We start from the raw sequence: 15,692 nt of genomic DNA, 5'->3' as shown, positions 1-15,692 counted from the left end.
TCTCTCTCTCTCTCTCTCTCTCTCTCTCTCTCTCTCTCTCTCTCAGTTAAAAAGTAATTTTTTATATCGTTGACTTTAGACGACATTTATTCAGCAAGAGAAAAACCAATTTCTTTCAATGGAATATTTTACCCTCTTAACATGCAAGAAAAACCACTTATTCTATTTTTGTTTATATTTCAGCATATCTAAAACTTATTAAAATCGGAGGAAGGCATTTTATTGTATTTTCTTGTTAGAAAATATAAAATCAAAGTTTAGTTTTTAAAATTTGAATAATTAATGTCAAATATGCTAAATATTTTCAATTAATTTTCTATACATATATAAAAAGAAAAATGTATTCTGAGATGTAAGCGTTAACGTCTTGAAAAATGTGGAAGAATAGAATAAAATCTCCAAGAAAAAAAAGATTTGATTCTTACAAATTTAGAAATCTGGACACACGTCTACAAAATCATTATTTAGAAAGTGATAATTTATTAAAGAACAATTGATAAATTCAATTAGTGAGTTTAAATTGCATTCCGATATATTATATTAGATTGCATTCCTTGACAGCCATAATTTCATAAGCGTCCGTGGAACCATCGTAGATAAAAGGACGAAAATTATTGCCCGATTTTAAAAGCCAAACGCAATCTAATGCGATTGCATCCGAGATTTAGAAGGAATACATTGCTTGCACTGATCCGCATGCAATCACTGATCTATGCATTTTCGATGGCGATCGAATCGGCAGGCACGTTATTTAACGATCTATCGCAGCCATGTTCACCGTGGCTGTTAACGAGAGCCCTTCATTTGCGTAATTAACTATCGACTTTCTGTCGCCAACGCAGTTAACGAGCATCGTACCGATCGTTAATGGATTTGAGATAACGTGGGCGGATTCTAAGAAGCGGCTAAATAATTATTACACTTGCACAAATTGCCAGTCATCTTCAGTATACTTATACCTCAGGTTTACAATAGATACAGTAACCTTAAAAAGTGGAAAATTTTAACATAACTAAAAAATTATTAGAAACATTTGAAATTATTCTTTTAAAGTGCTGCATTATTATGTTTAGTATTTTAACGTTTTAATACGAATGTTAATTTAAATAATTGACTGAATTGCATAATCAAATAACTTACTTAACTTACAACCAATCACTCAACTTATGATACCGTTATTTTTGTTATTTATTAACTTACTCATAAACTATGTTATTTTAACACTAAAAAATGTTGAATATCAATTTAACACGAAATATTCGAATATAACACAATCATATTGTGTCAAATTAACACTCAGATATACTAAAAATTTCAACAAAATTTTAACGAGGACTTAAGTAGACCGTTTTTAATATAAATACAGAATGTTTTTTACTGTGTAGTTTTAAAAAAATTAATTTCATTAAACGTTGTTTAAAAAAAAATTATTTTAATCCGATCATTATCGATAAATACTTCAAAAAATATACATAATGTAAAATATGGAACATTCTCGATTATCTGGATATATTCGGATATACCAATAATTGTTTCAAATTTATTGAACTTTTACTTAGTTGACAGCATCAAACCAGTAATATATCGATAACATCGTATATAAACCACTATTAAAACTTTATAATGAACGAGTCAAAGAGCTGTTCGTTACGTCCAAAACTTCAAATTGCAAAAGTTAGCTATACAAGTTCTATGCGTACCTCTTTAGCTCGTACTCATAGATCTCACAATTATTAGTTTTCTTATAAATAAAAAGTTAAATATTATTTTCAAAATTGTATTATTATTCAAAATACAGCATTTTAATAAATAAACAAAACAATTTTTAATTATGCTTTATAAACAATTATGCTTTATCAAACATATGTTTGTGTGTAATATATTTTTAATAATTTTATTTACATAAACATAATTAGGAACTATTTATAAACGTATAACGAATATAATAAATTTATTCATTATATATAACAACTCATAAACATTAATTTGTCAAAAACGTTTAATTTTCAACAACTTCAAAATTATTGACAATTTGATTATTTTTATTTGAAAATTGATGATAATTTTTCTAATCAAAACTTTCAGCATTTTCCAGCTAAATGGAAATGCAGTAAGCGGAAAATATCTGATACATTTACACAAATTACTCTCAATTAAAAATGTGCAAGAAAGAAACCAAGAAAGTAATTAGTAAAATAAGCATAAGAATATTTTAGAATTTGCTCTGACAACATTATATCGCACTTTTGAACCAGCGATGCTGCTTATAAATAATAAAGATCAAAATCCAATGTGTAAGACTCTGCCGTTTATGTGGATTGAACATAATGAACATAGACTGAAGCAAATAGCAACGGTTTTAATTGCTGGAAATGTAATATCGCTCTCTGGAGGCGCGATAAACTCGAGAGAGAGAAACTATGTTCGTGTGCATATCACAATTACAGTTTATCTCGTGCTTTCTCTCCTTTCACTCTGTGCTTTTGTTTATCTTCTGATCCAATTTTGTGCATTTAATCCAGTCAGAACAAAATCTAATCACGGTAAAAGTCACGAAAAACGTTGCTCTTCTTACATTTCTATTTTGTGGGAGTGATGTTTAATAATTGGCAAAATAAATCTGCATTTTAATAAATTCTCATAATTACCCTCTGGTTTGATCGTTTATTTCTGATCTTTTGTAACTTAAGGAATTACGCAAAAGCTCTCTCATTGTTACTTATATAATTTTCGCAAAGAGCTTTGAAGCTGTTATTTATTTTTTCGCTAACAAATACGGTGTTGGCAATAAACTGGCATTATAAATGTTAACTATATATCTCTCTTTCTTTTCCTTACTTTCTTTCTCTTTCTATTATATCTTTATTATTTTATCGTTTATTTTCTCGTTCATCACCGTTATTTTCTTATTTATCAAATGATATAAGAACATTTAATCACTATGGCATAATATCTGGAAAACAAATCGTGGATATCAAAGAAATAAAATGCGACTAAAACTCTGAATTTTATGACTCATTGTTACATTAATTTTTTGTTTATGTGTCGCTTAATTTATAAAATTAAATGTAAGCAAGATTAAATCGCTTATGCTATAATTCTTGGGATGATTTGAGTTTTGCGAAAGAGCGGAGTTGATAATAAAATTGAGCTGGAAGTATGAAGTTTATAGTTTATTTTCTTTTTGAGTAAGGCGTGGAAGCTACCGAAGATGGACACCTTTGGCTAAAACGTCTTCACCTCTAATTACAATTGTCGATAATCAGAATATCGAATTTTTTCTCAAATACTTTAATTAAAAATATCATTATCGTCGATTGTTAACATCGACGTTTCGCCAGGCCGTCGTTGCTCGAATATACATTAAGTTTACGTCGTAACATCAACACAATTGAATGTTGCGAATAACAGGTTTGCATTGCAAATACTTCGAAGTTAATAAATACAAAATAGGAACTTCACAAATGCAAAATAAGGAAAAATTTTACAACAATTGTAATTGTATTATAGATGCAGTCAACTTAACACTATGAATGCTTCGAAGCATTTGATTTGACCAAACGCAGAAGAAAGAATTTTATTAGTTGATCAATCAAAGAATGCTTCAAAACATTTGTAGCATCAAGTGGAGCCTGACATATGTTAATCCGTTTCTAGAAGCTAACTTCACCTGTACTACGATATAAAACTTATCTTTAATATTACACATAGGTATTTACAAATTGTTAACAATAATAGTTATCTATAATAATAATTTATAAATTATTGACAATATACCTAAAACAGTAGTCGATATATTCGAGTGTTCAGCGTATCATTATTCGAGTGCTTGTATTTCAAATTATTTGAACTCCGATTCTCAAATAATGATATCGACGGCTTGGCCACGCAATGTACTTCTCGGACTTTCAAAGAAAGACAATAATTATCATGTCCGTTGTTACAAATCTAAAAGTGTAAGTCAGAAATAATATCATACAAATAATCGATCAAGGACAAATTCATTCCTGTTATCTAACGTTAATGTTCAATTTTCGCCTACAATCGCAAAAACTCGAAATTCCACCACTTCTTGCCATTGACAAACACTTCGAACGTTGATTGCGAACGCGTCATTATAACATTTCACTGCATTTAACAACAGCTCTAACAATATAATATAATATAAAATCACACATAACTGATAAGATTACAGCAAAATTAAATATTTTATACTAACTGAATTTTTACGTCAAAGAAATATTTTAAATTAAAATTTAATAACATTGTTTTCTTTATTATTAAATTTATGTTAAAAATTGCCCGATGTGACAAAAGCATATCATCTGCACGTTAATACTAATTGTTATAATTTATATACATTTTTTCCAAGTAATTTTACCACAGAAGTAACAGTTAATTTCCTCTAATATAAAATATCTCTCACTCAAGGATTTCATCTTATGGAGATATCGATAACTATGACTCCGTAGCTATCAGTATTTCTAAAACGGAGAAAATATACATGATGTCTCATAATTATTGTAAAATATTTTAACTGATTGTTTAATAAATTCAAAGTAAATATTTAATTCGTAAAAAATTTCATTCATTGAAATTGCATATGTTAAGAATCTTTTATCGCAATTAATTTCATAATTAAGTTTCTTTCACAAAATAAAAAATTATTATATTAGAAATAAAAGGAACAAATTTTTTAACTCTAAAATAGTCAAGAAACTTGGTATTAAAATAACTTCTAGCGGGGCATTCCGTGGAAACGGAGCGCGCGCATTTATTTCGACGCCGGTCGTGTCGCGTCCCAAAGAGTTGCAATCTTCTGATTTAATTAGCCTGACCTAGGAATATATATATCTCACGTGCGAGTTTTGCTGCATCACACGGACATATGAGTGAATCTATATTTACGTAAAAACGTGCTTATATACATAGACCTTTCACAACTCGTCTTTAACATAGGCGGATTGTGAGTGAAATCTAATAATTAAAGACCTAAATGAACGAAGGAGTTATATTTAAAATTCTGTCGTTAAACTATGTAACATGTATAATTATTTCAATATGTACATACGTATAGTATTACCATATGTATACTGTTAGGTGGTAAATAAATACGTTTTAGATTATTAACATCACACTTAGGATGATTAAGAATGATTAACATAATGTTCTTCAATTAAAAAGGAATGTTTCGTGTTATGCAAAAATAAAGATACAAATATCTATGATCTGCTAATTTCTAATAAAATTAACACGTTGAATGCCGGACCAATTTTGTATAACTTGCCCATGGCACCGGAATGAATTTTTCGTTATGCTATGCATATTACTGTAAAAATATTATATTTATAATAGATAAGTTAAATTGTATTATCATGTTTTATGTATTTACCTTACTGGAGATCACCGTAGTGACCCCCACGGCACTATAAGATAAATGTTTCAACAGCCAGACACGTCCCAGTACTCGATCATATTGAAAAATTTATCTTCATTTTAACAGTTACAAATAAAAATAATAGTTATTGTAAAAACAACTCCTGTATTTGATAATTAATTGGAAAAAAATGTAAATATCAAATAAAATATTTTTGTATTAAAAAAAATTTATTAAAGAAACTTGCGTCTATGATTTGTAAAATGATGGCGAATCGTTAGCAAATTTTTTAGTTGTCTTTTGTCATTAAATGGCATTTAACGTGTTAATATAAAATATATTGATACACAACATTATCTTCGTTTTTTAAAGCTTATACATATATTTGTATCCTAAGGATACAACATTATAAAAAAAATTATACTTCTATGTCGATACTTTTAAAATGTTATTGATAAAACTACAAGTAAAATACAATAAAATTATTTGCAATAAAACAGTTTTTTATTTTCTTTATCAATTAAACAAAACTTTTTAACGAAATTTTTATAGGTATATTTACAGTTATATAACATTAAATTACGTTATAATTTCTTCAGTTTACCTGGGAGAACAATATTGTAAAAACGCTTGAAAATATTATATAGCAACTCCATTCATTTAGTCCTTCAATTATTGGCAATTGCCAATGCTCGACGAATCCATGGACGGCGTCTTGCTTAAGAAAAGGAAAAAAGAAAAAAATTGCATACTTGCACGCTGTAGGATCAATGTCTAGATACGAGCAGATCTTTGTAACTTTATTTCTGTTATCCCCAAATGTCGCGGCTATCGCGAATTCTTCACAGAGTTATGGGATTAAGCACTTCTCCCACGATCAGTAATTACATCATAACTATCTTGAAAACCCGAAGACATTTTTCGCAGCGATTGTTATATTTCTTTTCTATTCAAATATATCATCAGAAATATCATTGCCATTAGACGTTAGTGATATATTCTGTTCTTATCCATTTGTTATTTCTGCGCAAATAAGCTTTGCGTCAGTTTATTTTTCGTTAAGTAAAAGCAAAGTAGAAAGAGTTCCGCTGCCTCAAGAAAGTTTTTGACGTTGATGGATTAATTATATTATCGATCTTGTGAGAGAACGTACTGTAAATAGAATGCTCATGCATTCATGAACTGACATTTATAATACTGATCGTGTAAAAAAGATATAACTTTAACTATGCCGAGTTCATGTCACTCAGTAGTAAGTCAACAGTCAAATAAAACTTTAGCGTAATTAAAGACAACATATAGATTGTCAAATTTGGTTAAAAAATATATTAACAAATCCATAAACTCCTCTTTCACATTATTTTTTTTCTTTTTAAAAATATTGTGTGAAAATGAAGAGAGGTAAACAACAAATATTTGAAATAAATGTATATTTCAATAAAAATAAAAATCTAGAAAATATTTCCATGTTTCCTCCGTTAATTTAATTAATAACAGATACAGTGATTGCATATGTAGAAATGGCGTATTTATAGTATCCAAATTTGAATATTTATCGAAAAATTTCCACTGAGTGACACGAATTCGTTACATCTTTCGTTTTTCCTCCTCTACGGTGCTCTTTACTTTTACAAACATAGATCGAAACATTTCCCCCACCTTCTCCCCACAAAAAGATCACGAGGGCTCGGAGTGACGAAAGAAAACGAGAGAAAAAGTTCCCGATCATTGCGCATTCTTGTTCTCACTCTAACATTTTTATTAAGGTTACGTCGCTTCGGAAAATATTGGCAGTACAGTAGTAAATTGAAAGACTCATTTATCATTTTTTTCTTTGGTTTACTTCTCGTGTTGATTTTCTTAATACTTCTGCTCCCTTTGCACTTGTCGCTGTTTATGATACCGTTGTTGTAATCATACTCGCTGTTCATTCGCACTTCTTTTTTTTACTATATGCCGATGATATAATGTCGCGAATTTGTAGAATATTATTTAATTCTAAAATAAAATGAAACTATCTTTCTCTCATGTTTCTCTTAATAAAAATAAATGTTACGTTTCCCGATTATCATACATCGATATTTATATAATGTACAAGAATATGAAAGTAAAGATATTTACATAAGAATTGGGAAGAAAAGAGATTTTTCTCGGAGCTTTGTAAGAGGAAATCGAATATATTACCCAAGAAATAAAATAAAACGAAGATAGAGAATTTTTTTAAAATGCAATACAATACTAAATAAAAATTTTAATTATTACACTTAAAAAAGCATAATTACGAAATTCTTTAAATTCACGAAATTTTATCCCTCCCGGCGTGCTAGATTTGCACAATATACGCATGCACAAACACACACGCACTACGAGTCACAACATCAACGAAAAGTTTCTATTCAATCCTTTTTATGGCTAATTGCATGCTTAACTTATTTACGATTTACTTATTGATTACAATCTAACTCACAGGACGATCAACTGCATCGCGACGCGCCACGTCGTTAATTTCTCTGATGTTACATCCAAACTACGTCAGCATAATAATTAAATTAATTAAAGTAATTTAACGTTTCCCCAACATCGATTTATGCAAAAAGTTCCCAAGCGTATCAAATCGATCGCTTAATAAACTAAAATTACGATAAAAATATTATAATAACAGCATCACAATTAATTCTAAAATTTTTTCCGCAAAAAATCTTTAAGGAATCAAAAATTATAATAAGCAGATAATATCAATGAAGAAATTATTCGTTAACATAATCTATCAATTTTCATATAAATACGGTACATACAATAAATATAATAAACAATAAATTAAACATTTTGCTTCTTATTGTTTGTTTATTATAAAAATTTTATTTAAATTAAGGGACAAACAAAATTTATGTATATAATACTGAAGGACGGCCGTTTAATATTTCAAAACTCAAAAGTAACTTTATTTCTTCATAAATTTGGCACACGCACAGGAAGAGCACATGACCTCCAATGGATAAATTAATTATCAATAGAAATGCACGCGAGAGGATCACGCAAGCGAATGCGTGCGATCGTCCGTGACGGATGAATTAATTATTAACGGCTAAATCATACGACAATCTTTGCGACATCTTTCTACCATCTCCAACTTGTCTATATCACAATCCTTAAATTAAATTATCGCGTCTCCTTCGACGTTCTCAAATATTAGCGATACTCCTTGGACAAAACGAAAGACCGGACGCATAATCAATCCCTTGTATAATTATTTATTTATATATATATATATATATATATATATATTTGTGTATGTGTGTGTGTCTTATATATATATATATATGTATATATTCATCATTTTTCTTTATTTTTTTACTTGGCTTCTCATGCACTCAGGCACGCATTCTAATACGGAACAATTTAGAATTTATTTTATTGCGACGCGAGAGTGCTGCAGATGGATGTTTTTCTTGTGTGAGTGTATGTCGCAATTGAGTGCACTCTTCATATGCGTGTATCATGTATGTGTATGTACATTATATGTATATATTTCTCCTTTTTCATACTTTTGTGTTTGTTATATGTATAATATAGTCTTTCTATACATATTTATATTATCTTCCCGTTAAAATCTTTTGTTCGACGTCAAATCATGCCATTAATTACAAAGTTTTATTACAGACAACAGGCTGTGTGCATTCATCTCCCTCCCTCTTACTAAATTCCGTGAATATTTACATTGCATCACGTTATCGTTTAACAAATTCCGTTGCTCGCACACAGTAATCCGCATTTTATACTTTCCTCATTTCTTCCGACACATTTAACTGCATCAGTCAATCGTCCTCAGTGTAACATAATTATTATAACTTGCTATAATTTTATATGACTCGACTATTTTGAGGTTTATTTAATGCAAGATACTTTAATGACCTCATCTATATTTATTTCATCGATGATATTATATCTGATACTATAAATATTATATTACGCTTTGCTAAAATGTTTTAAAAGGTTCTCTAAATTACAAAATATTTTTTAAGCAAATAATTTTCTAAATAAGATAAATCAATATATTAAATATAAAAATATATGAAAATTTCTGATGATGTATATTATATCGTAGTTTTCCTTCCACAAAGTTATATATGTCAAATATATACTCCAATATTGGTATTATGATACAAAGTATTATATAGGCTGCTCTTAAGTCAAAATCTCAAAGAAAACTGAAACATAATAAATAAGAAGTTCTTCTTATTTCTGATAAAGTTTTCATAGCACTCAGGGAAAATTTCTTTCGTGAACAATAAAAGAAGCGGACGATCGATTGCTACAGCCGAGCAACGATAACGATAACGCTGTAATAAACGATCGAACGATATCTCGATTTAATTACCGCCTAAGAGTCCTCGCGATCGACTAAAGTCGGCCACGAAGCTTTGAAAGAACGAGGGCATCATCTTAAGATAAAGTACAAAGGTACGTAGGTCCTTATTCCATTTTTACATTCTTTCGCATAATCACATCCTGATCACATCGCGTCAAACCGCCTTGAAAATAATGTTTGCTTCATGTTAATCTCGATGCAGAACAAAAACGTGTTACAAAAATTCCAACAAATTGATATTCATATCAATCCAATCATTTCCAAAATATTTTTAAATAAAAAAAGCAAAATATGTAACATATTTAATTTCTTAAGAATCTAAATAAAAGATAAAAAAAAAGTCAACTATTTAGTAACTCTCAGGAAAGAGAGAAAGAGAAAATAAAACTTTACATACAAATGAATAACAGTTTCTAAAAATAAAATTATTTAAAAAATTACGAAAAATATTATTTTTTCTATTGTACTGTTTTCTTTTATTATATAACTGAAACTTTATTTATATACTAGTAATGAAAAACGAAATAAATCAAATTAATAACAGAGATAAAAGGGCTCGAGGGAATAAGCGCTGTTCAAGGTACGCAAATTGTTCAAGAATATCTCTCAATATTCAATTTAAATTTATTGAAGAGACCGTAGAACAAACATAATCGTTAAAACGATAATAAATTCGTACGTTTCGGTTAGTTTTCTAATCATTTTGCGTATATTTTTCGCTGAAGAAAGTTAGTTTTCTAACCCTCTTCAGCGAAAAATATACGCAAAATGTTATATAATTAATATTGCTCTTTGTCTACGCATACAAAATTGGAAAATGTAAATCTATTCTTTGTAGTCTCCAGGGAAGCCAAACTAAGTTCTCTGTCGAGAATACATTCTCCCATGCCAGTTACAAGGCTGGATGGAAATCACAAAGTCGGTGCTTTTAATAACAAAATTAAATAAATATTTTAACATGGGAAAATAAATGTACAAAAAAAAATTTACCCATAATGGAACTGAAAGCACATAATGTAAACTGCCAATCTAAAGTCTTGATAGTAAAGATGTCAAACAAGTAAAGATTTTTTAGTCAAATTATAAAATAATAAATGAAATGTATAGTACGGAATAACGTGTCGATCATACATTGTCAAACAGTAAAATGAGACAATTCATGAAAGCTCGCCAATCATTTAAAAGTCAAGTTCGATGTCAATAATAAACAAACTAAGAGTTAAAATAATTCAAATATACTTGGTTTAGCAGTTCTTCTATTTTCAATTTTATGCTATTATTCTGTTGTTTTATATTGATCATCTCTGATATCAATCTCTTATTGTGTAATTCCGTTCGTTATCCGATATTTTAACGTCTTCCCAACAGAAATCATGATTATGATGCAACCTATGATCTATAATTACCGACTGTGTGTTGTGTTTCTATTAATATCTATGTTCATAGATTCTCGTTTTCAATTGTCTCCCTGTTAGTCCGATAAGTTGCATCACAGAGAACTTAGTTTGGCTTCCCTGGAGACTGCAAAGAATAGATTTACATTTTACAATTTTGTATGCGTAGACAACAAGCAATATTAATTATGTAACTTTTTTGCGTATATTTTTCGCTAAAGAAGGTTAGAAAACTAAACGTACGAATTTATTATCGGTTTAACGATAATGTTTGTTCTACGGTCTCTTCAATAAATTTAATTTGAATATTGAGAGATATTCTTGAACAGCGCTTATTCCCTCGAGCGCTTTTATCTTTATTATTACTTTTAAGCTAGGGAATCGTAACATTCAATTTTTTAAATCAAATTAATCATATCAATTAGTGCTAAAATTCCTTGTCCCAACTTTCCTTCTTCGATGCTTGTTTTAATCATTCGCTTTTATACTGATTATTATTTGAAAGTAAGAGTCCTAATAAATCAAGACGGTCTCATCAATTTTATATTAATCAATGTCTCTCGTATTTTATATTTGCATTTTTTATAATCTTTATACATTTTGTCTCCTTTTTTCCTGATTTCATATTGTCTTCAGTTTTGTCATCGACTTTATTAACATGTTAAATAAATAACGGTACATTGTTGAAAGTTCTTACAAAAAAATTTTATAGAAATTTTTAACAATGTAATTTTTAATGTTATACTGAAAAAGTTTCTTTATAAAAACTTTTAACAGTATACTTGTAAGTTATATATACGCATAGTATAATATAAAAATATTAAATATAGTTTTTAAATAATTGAAAATTAATTACTTTTCTTTAAATATTAATTCAACAATATATATATATATATATATATATATATAAATAATATTTGATATAAAGACTTATCTTTATATATAAAGACACTTAAACATATAAATGGTTTCATTCAGAAGTAAATAACGAGATAATGTTTAATGTATGCAATAAAGTTTGATTGAATAGAATTTTATTCAAGAGCATTTGAAATTGTAGAAGATTGATTATAGAAACGTTTGTAACAACATATTAAAAATTATCGGTTTCATTGAACTTCACATTAACAATTGGTACATATATTATACACATATATAATTTTGCGTATAGTAATTCATATAATACATGTTAAAAATGATCGATTTCATATAATTTGCTGAAACTGAGTAGGCACTTGAGAGTTCCATTCTTCTGAGAGCGCCTGGCGAAAATTCCGTAGTACTCCTGATATTAAGATTGAAAGTTTTATTTTCTTAACATAATTCTGGATAGTATAATTCTTAAACGGACATTTTGTTTGCTTAAGTTTGTATTTCGTCCCTACATACCGTTAAATATTACCTGATTGTGAATCGTACGATATAAAGATAGTTCCAATGACAGGAAGAAAACTAACTTAGAAGTAAATATAAGCTGCAGTTTAACTGCGATTATTCGTATGAATTTATGACTCTCTTATCCCACAATTAATATAGTAAGGTATTAAAAGTCATGAAATTTACGTCGAGTAACGCTGCTTTTATAGCGCAAGTGAATTTATAATTCCGACGTAATTAATCAATCTTGAATAATCGCAATAAACAATATATCTCTTCTTTTCCTTTAAGAATCACTGAAAGAACATTATTTATATAAGGGACGGCCTGACGCGAAGTAACATGTTGCAAAACCCCCCCAAGGACTCGATCTCGCACGGACAAATCCCGTATAATTGCGCAACCCTAATCGCAATCACTTAGCCACACCTGGGTTATCCATTTTGCGAACTCGTCGCTGGCACAATTTAATCAATTAATTTAATTAACTGTCATATGGCGTAAACGGATTTCATCAGGAAGTGCTCGATCGCTTTCCTCTTCCTGCAGAAATCCATCCGGCATGTAACCAGGTATTGCGATTGCAACGAGGACATGCAAACAAACGTTGCTAATACGAGACATTTTTCCGTCAAACGGAAATTTGCGAATTGTCGGAAATTCTAACAGGACTACGATCGCATAGGAGGAACCGCGCGTCGGTCCTCGTACTTCGATAACAATCAATCCGCATCGCGATGGCATAGATCCTCCCAGATCCTCTGTATAGATCCCGCTGAATAACGAACGATCGTTCCGTCCTCTCCGGGGAAGCGAATCAATCCGCTTGCGAAACCGCGATTCAGAGTGCCGTTGAACCTGATGACGATCTCCATCGTCGCGTGGCATCGATGCAAACGACTCGTTTTTACTGAAATTGAAAGGCGCGAACAATTCATAGCCGCGCGATCGCGCGAATTCAAAACAATATCGAAAATTAACAAAACATTTACGTGACACTTCGTGTATATTTTTTTTTTACAAAATATATATTATATAAAACAATTGTCGCGCCTGATAAATTAAAATCAAATCGTTCGTTTCATAAAAGAGATTTATGTATGATGATTGAGAAACTGACAAATGGTACTATTATTTATATTACTAATAAAAATAGTAATAATGCAAAATTTCTTGCTATGGAAGTCATTTATAAAATACAAAAACATAAGGAATATATTTAATTTTTAGAATAAAGGTAATACTCTTTGTGAGAAGAATCCACACAAAATTTAAAAGTTGATAAGAAAATTTAAAAGAATATTTAAATTGCAACATCTCCAAATTCTGAACACGTGAACACATGAACTTTTTCAATTATCCAGTTCGTTTGTAGGCTTGTGTATCACTGGGAATTCGTGCGCGATTCAACGAAAAAGATTGCCTTGTCGTAGCTCGATTTAGCGACGAAACTAGGCCGCGTACGTCAGAGAAAGCCGACGCAAATCCGAAAAAATTGCCTGCACTCACGACTCATCCGGTGGTCCTAGGCCGCGAACGGACGTTCTCAGCTTCATGCCGTATTTCAAGATGGCAAACGAAGCGAACGTAATCTCGGAAAATTGTCTTACGCCCGCTGGCCAATCGTAAATCACTTTTCCTCCCGACTAACCTTGATCGTCAATTCGCCTCTGAACGATTCGATTTACTTTTCAACACGATCTTCTCGCTATATCTTAAGAAAGAAAAAGAATAAGAGGCTAATTATAAACACGAGAAGTTAAAATAAATCTTCTTTATAAGTAGGTACTCGAGAAGTTTTACACTCCATCGTTGTAGACTACAGAACATGTATTTCCTTCTAGATTTGTTTAAAAATATAGAATAACCTCTACATTAATAATTGAAAATGCCACATGATACTAAAGTAATAAAGAATGACTAAGAAAATTATCACCCAACAAAATAAATTTGCTTCAAATAAGCAAGTAAACTCCAATCACAAAATTAAAGTGATTTTATTCAATTTCAATTATCATTTCTCAATCATTTCACCAAGTAAGGTATCTTAATTTATTGAAACCGATATTCGAGGGTAGTAGCGTGAATCGCCGGAAGTGAATGGAAATAGATTCTGTAAGCAAAACTAGTGATGCGTGAATTCAATGATAAACTTGCAATCGCAATGTATGTAATTTAGTGAGATTGAAATAGTAAATAACGTAGCTCGAGAGTACATTTGAAACAGATCGATTTCGATTTCTAAATTTTATGCATGTATAATGAAACAAAAACGACATTATTTCACGGAAAATGAAGCTAACTTAACAAAAAATCTCTTCAAAATAAAATTTTCCAAAATAATATTTAAAATTCAAAAAACTTTCAATTAATTTTAAATATACTTCCATTTTAGTAATAATATCAAATTTTCCATTTTTTATTACTATAATATATATATATATATATATATATCTGCGTGCAAAATATTTAGAAATCCATTCACTTCTATTATACAGTTTATAATCGAGTGGATTTCAACTAAATCTACAAAATAACATCACGATAAACACTACACAAAAATATTAAAAATAATACGTTCTCTGGATAAATAAACGACCATACGCGCGATTTTTTGCAATATCACTTACGGGACTTCCGAAACGTGCGAAACAGAACAATCGAAAGATCACGCGTATATCACGGATTAACATGATCCACGACTACTTCCGGTGGTTCGCGCTGCGCCCTTTTAAGATTCGTGATTGATGATGGCTCACCGTTGCTTCGACCGTGGTCGGCCGTGGTTCGTTCATCGGGTTCACCGAGCACAGGTGTGGAGAAGGACGGCGGTGAGTTTATAGGTGAGTGGTGGTGTGATAATGCGTGGCTAGCGCATCGCACATGGACGATCGTGATCGGTTCTCGTGATCGTCGTGATTCAAACGGTCTCCGATACCGGGAGCGGTGGCTGCCCACCGGAAGTAGTCATGGCGGGCGCGGTGTTGGCGGTGTTGGTGGGGGCCGGAAGTGGCTGTAGGGCCTGCATGTCGCAGATGTGGGAATCGCGCTTCTTTAGGTCCTGGAACAAGTGGCATTTCGGATATGTATGAATTTTCTCTTTCTATTATCCTTCCGTTTCATCATTTATTCTTCATTCTTCTTACATTCCACTCTCTCACTCCCCCCCCCCCCC

General features: G+C 30.4%; 1 protein-coding gene across 4 annotated transcripts in view; it reads right to left on the bottom strand.

The window, feature by feature from the left end:
* The window catches only part of Shal (potassium voltage-gated channel protein Shal), a 116,342-nt gene that overhangs the window by 2,375 nt on the left and 98,275 nt on the right, over window positions 1-15,692 (bottom strand). For 2 of the 4 annotated variants that reach the window (XM_018506950.1, XM_018506944.1), the window contains 2 exons: window positions 15,277-15,578; window positions 12,782-13,427 (listed from right to left, as the gene is read on the bottom strand). In XM_018506950.1, the coding sequence (XP_018362452.1) occupies window positions 15,438-15,578 (141 nt within the window). In that variant the 3' untranslated portion in view covers window positions 12,782-13,427; window positions 15,277-15,437. Of the gene's footprint in view, window positions 1-12,781; window positions 13,428-15,103; window positions 15,579-15,692 lie in introns of those variants that run through there. The other 2 variants (XM_018506946.1, XM_018506945.1) reach the window with 2 other exon arrangements.

Source organism: Trachymyrmex cornetzi, unplaced genomic scaffold (genome assembly GCF_001594075.2).
Source record: "Trachymyrmex cornetzi isolate Tcor2-1 unplaced genomic scaffold, Tcor1.1 scaffold23, whole genome shotgun sequence".
In the NCBI taxonomy this organism is placed as follows: Eukaryota; Metazoa; Arthropoda; class Insecta; order Hymenoptera; family Formicidae; genus Trachymyrmex; species Trachymyrmex cornetzi.
The sequence above is the reverse complement of the archived record's forward strand: the minus strand, read 5'-3'. Positions and strand labels throughout refer to the sequence as shown.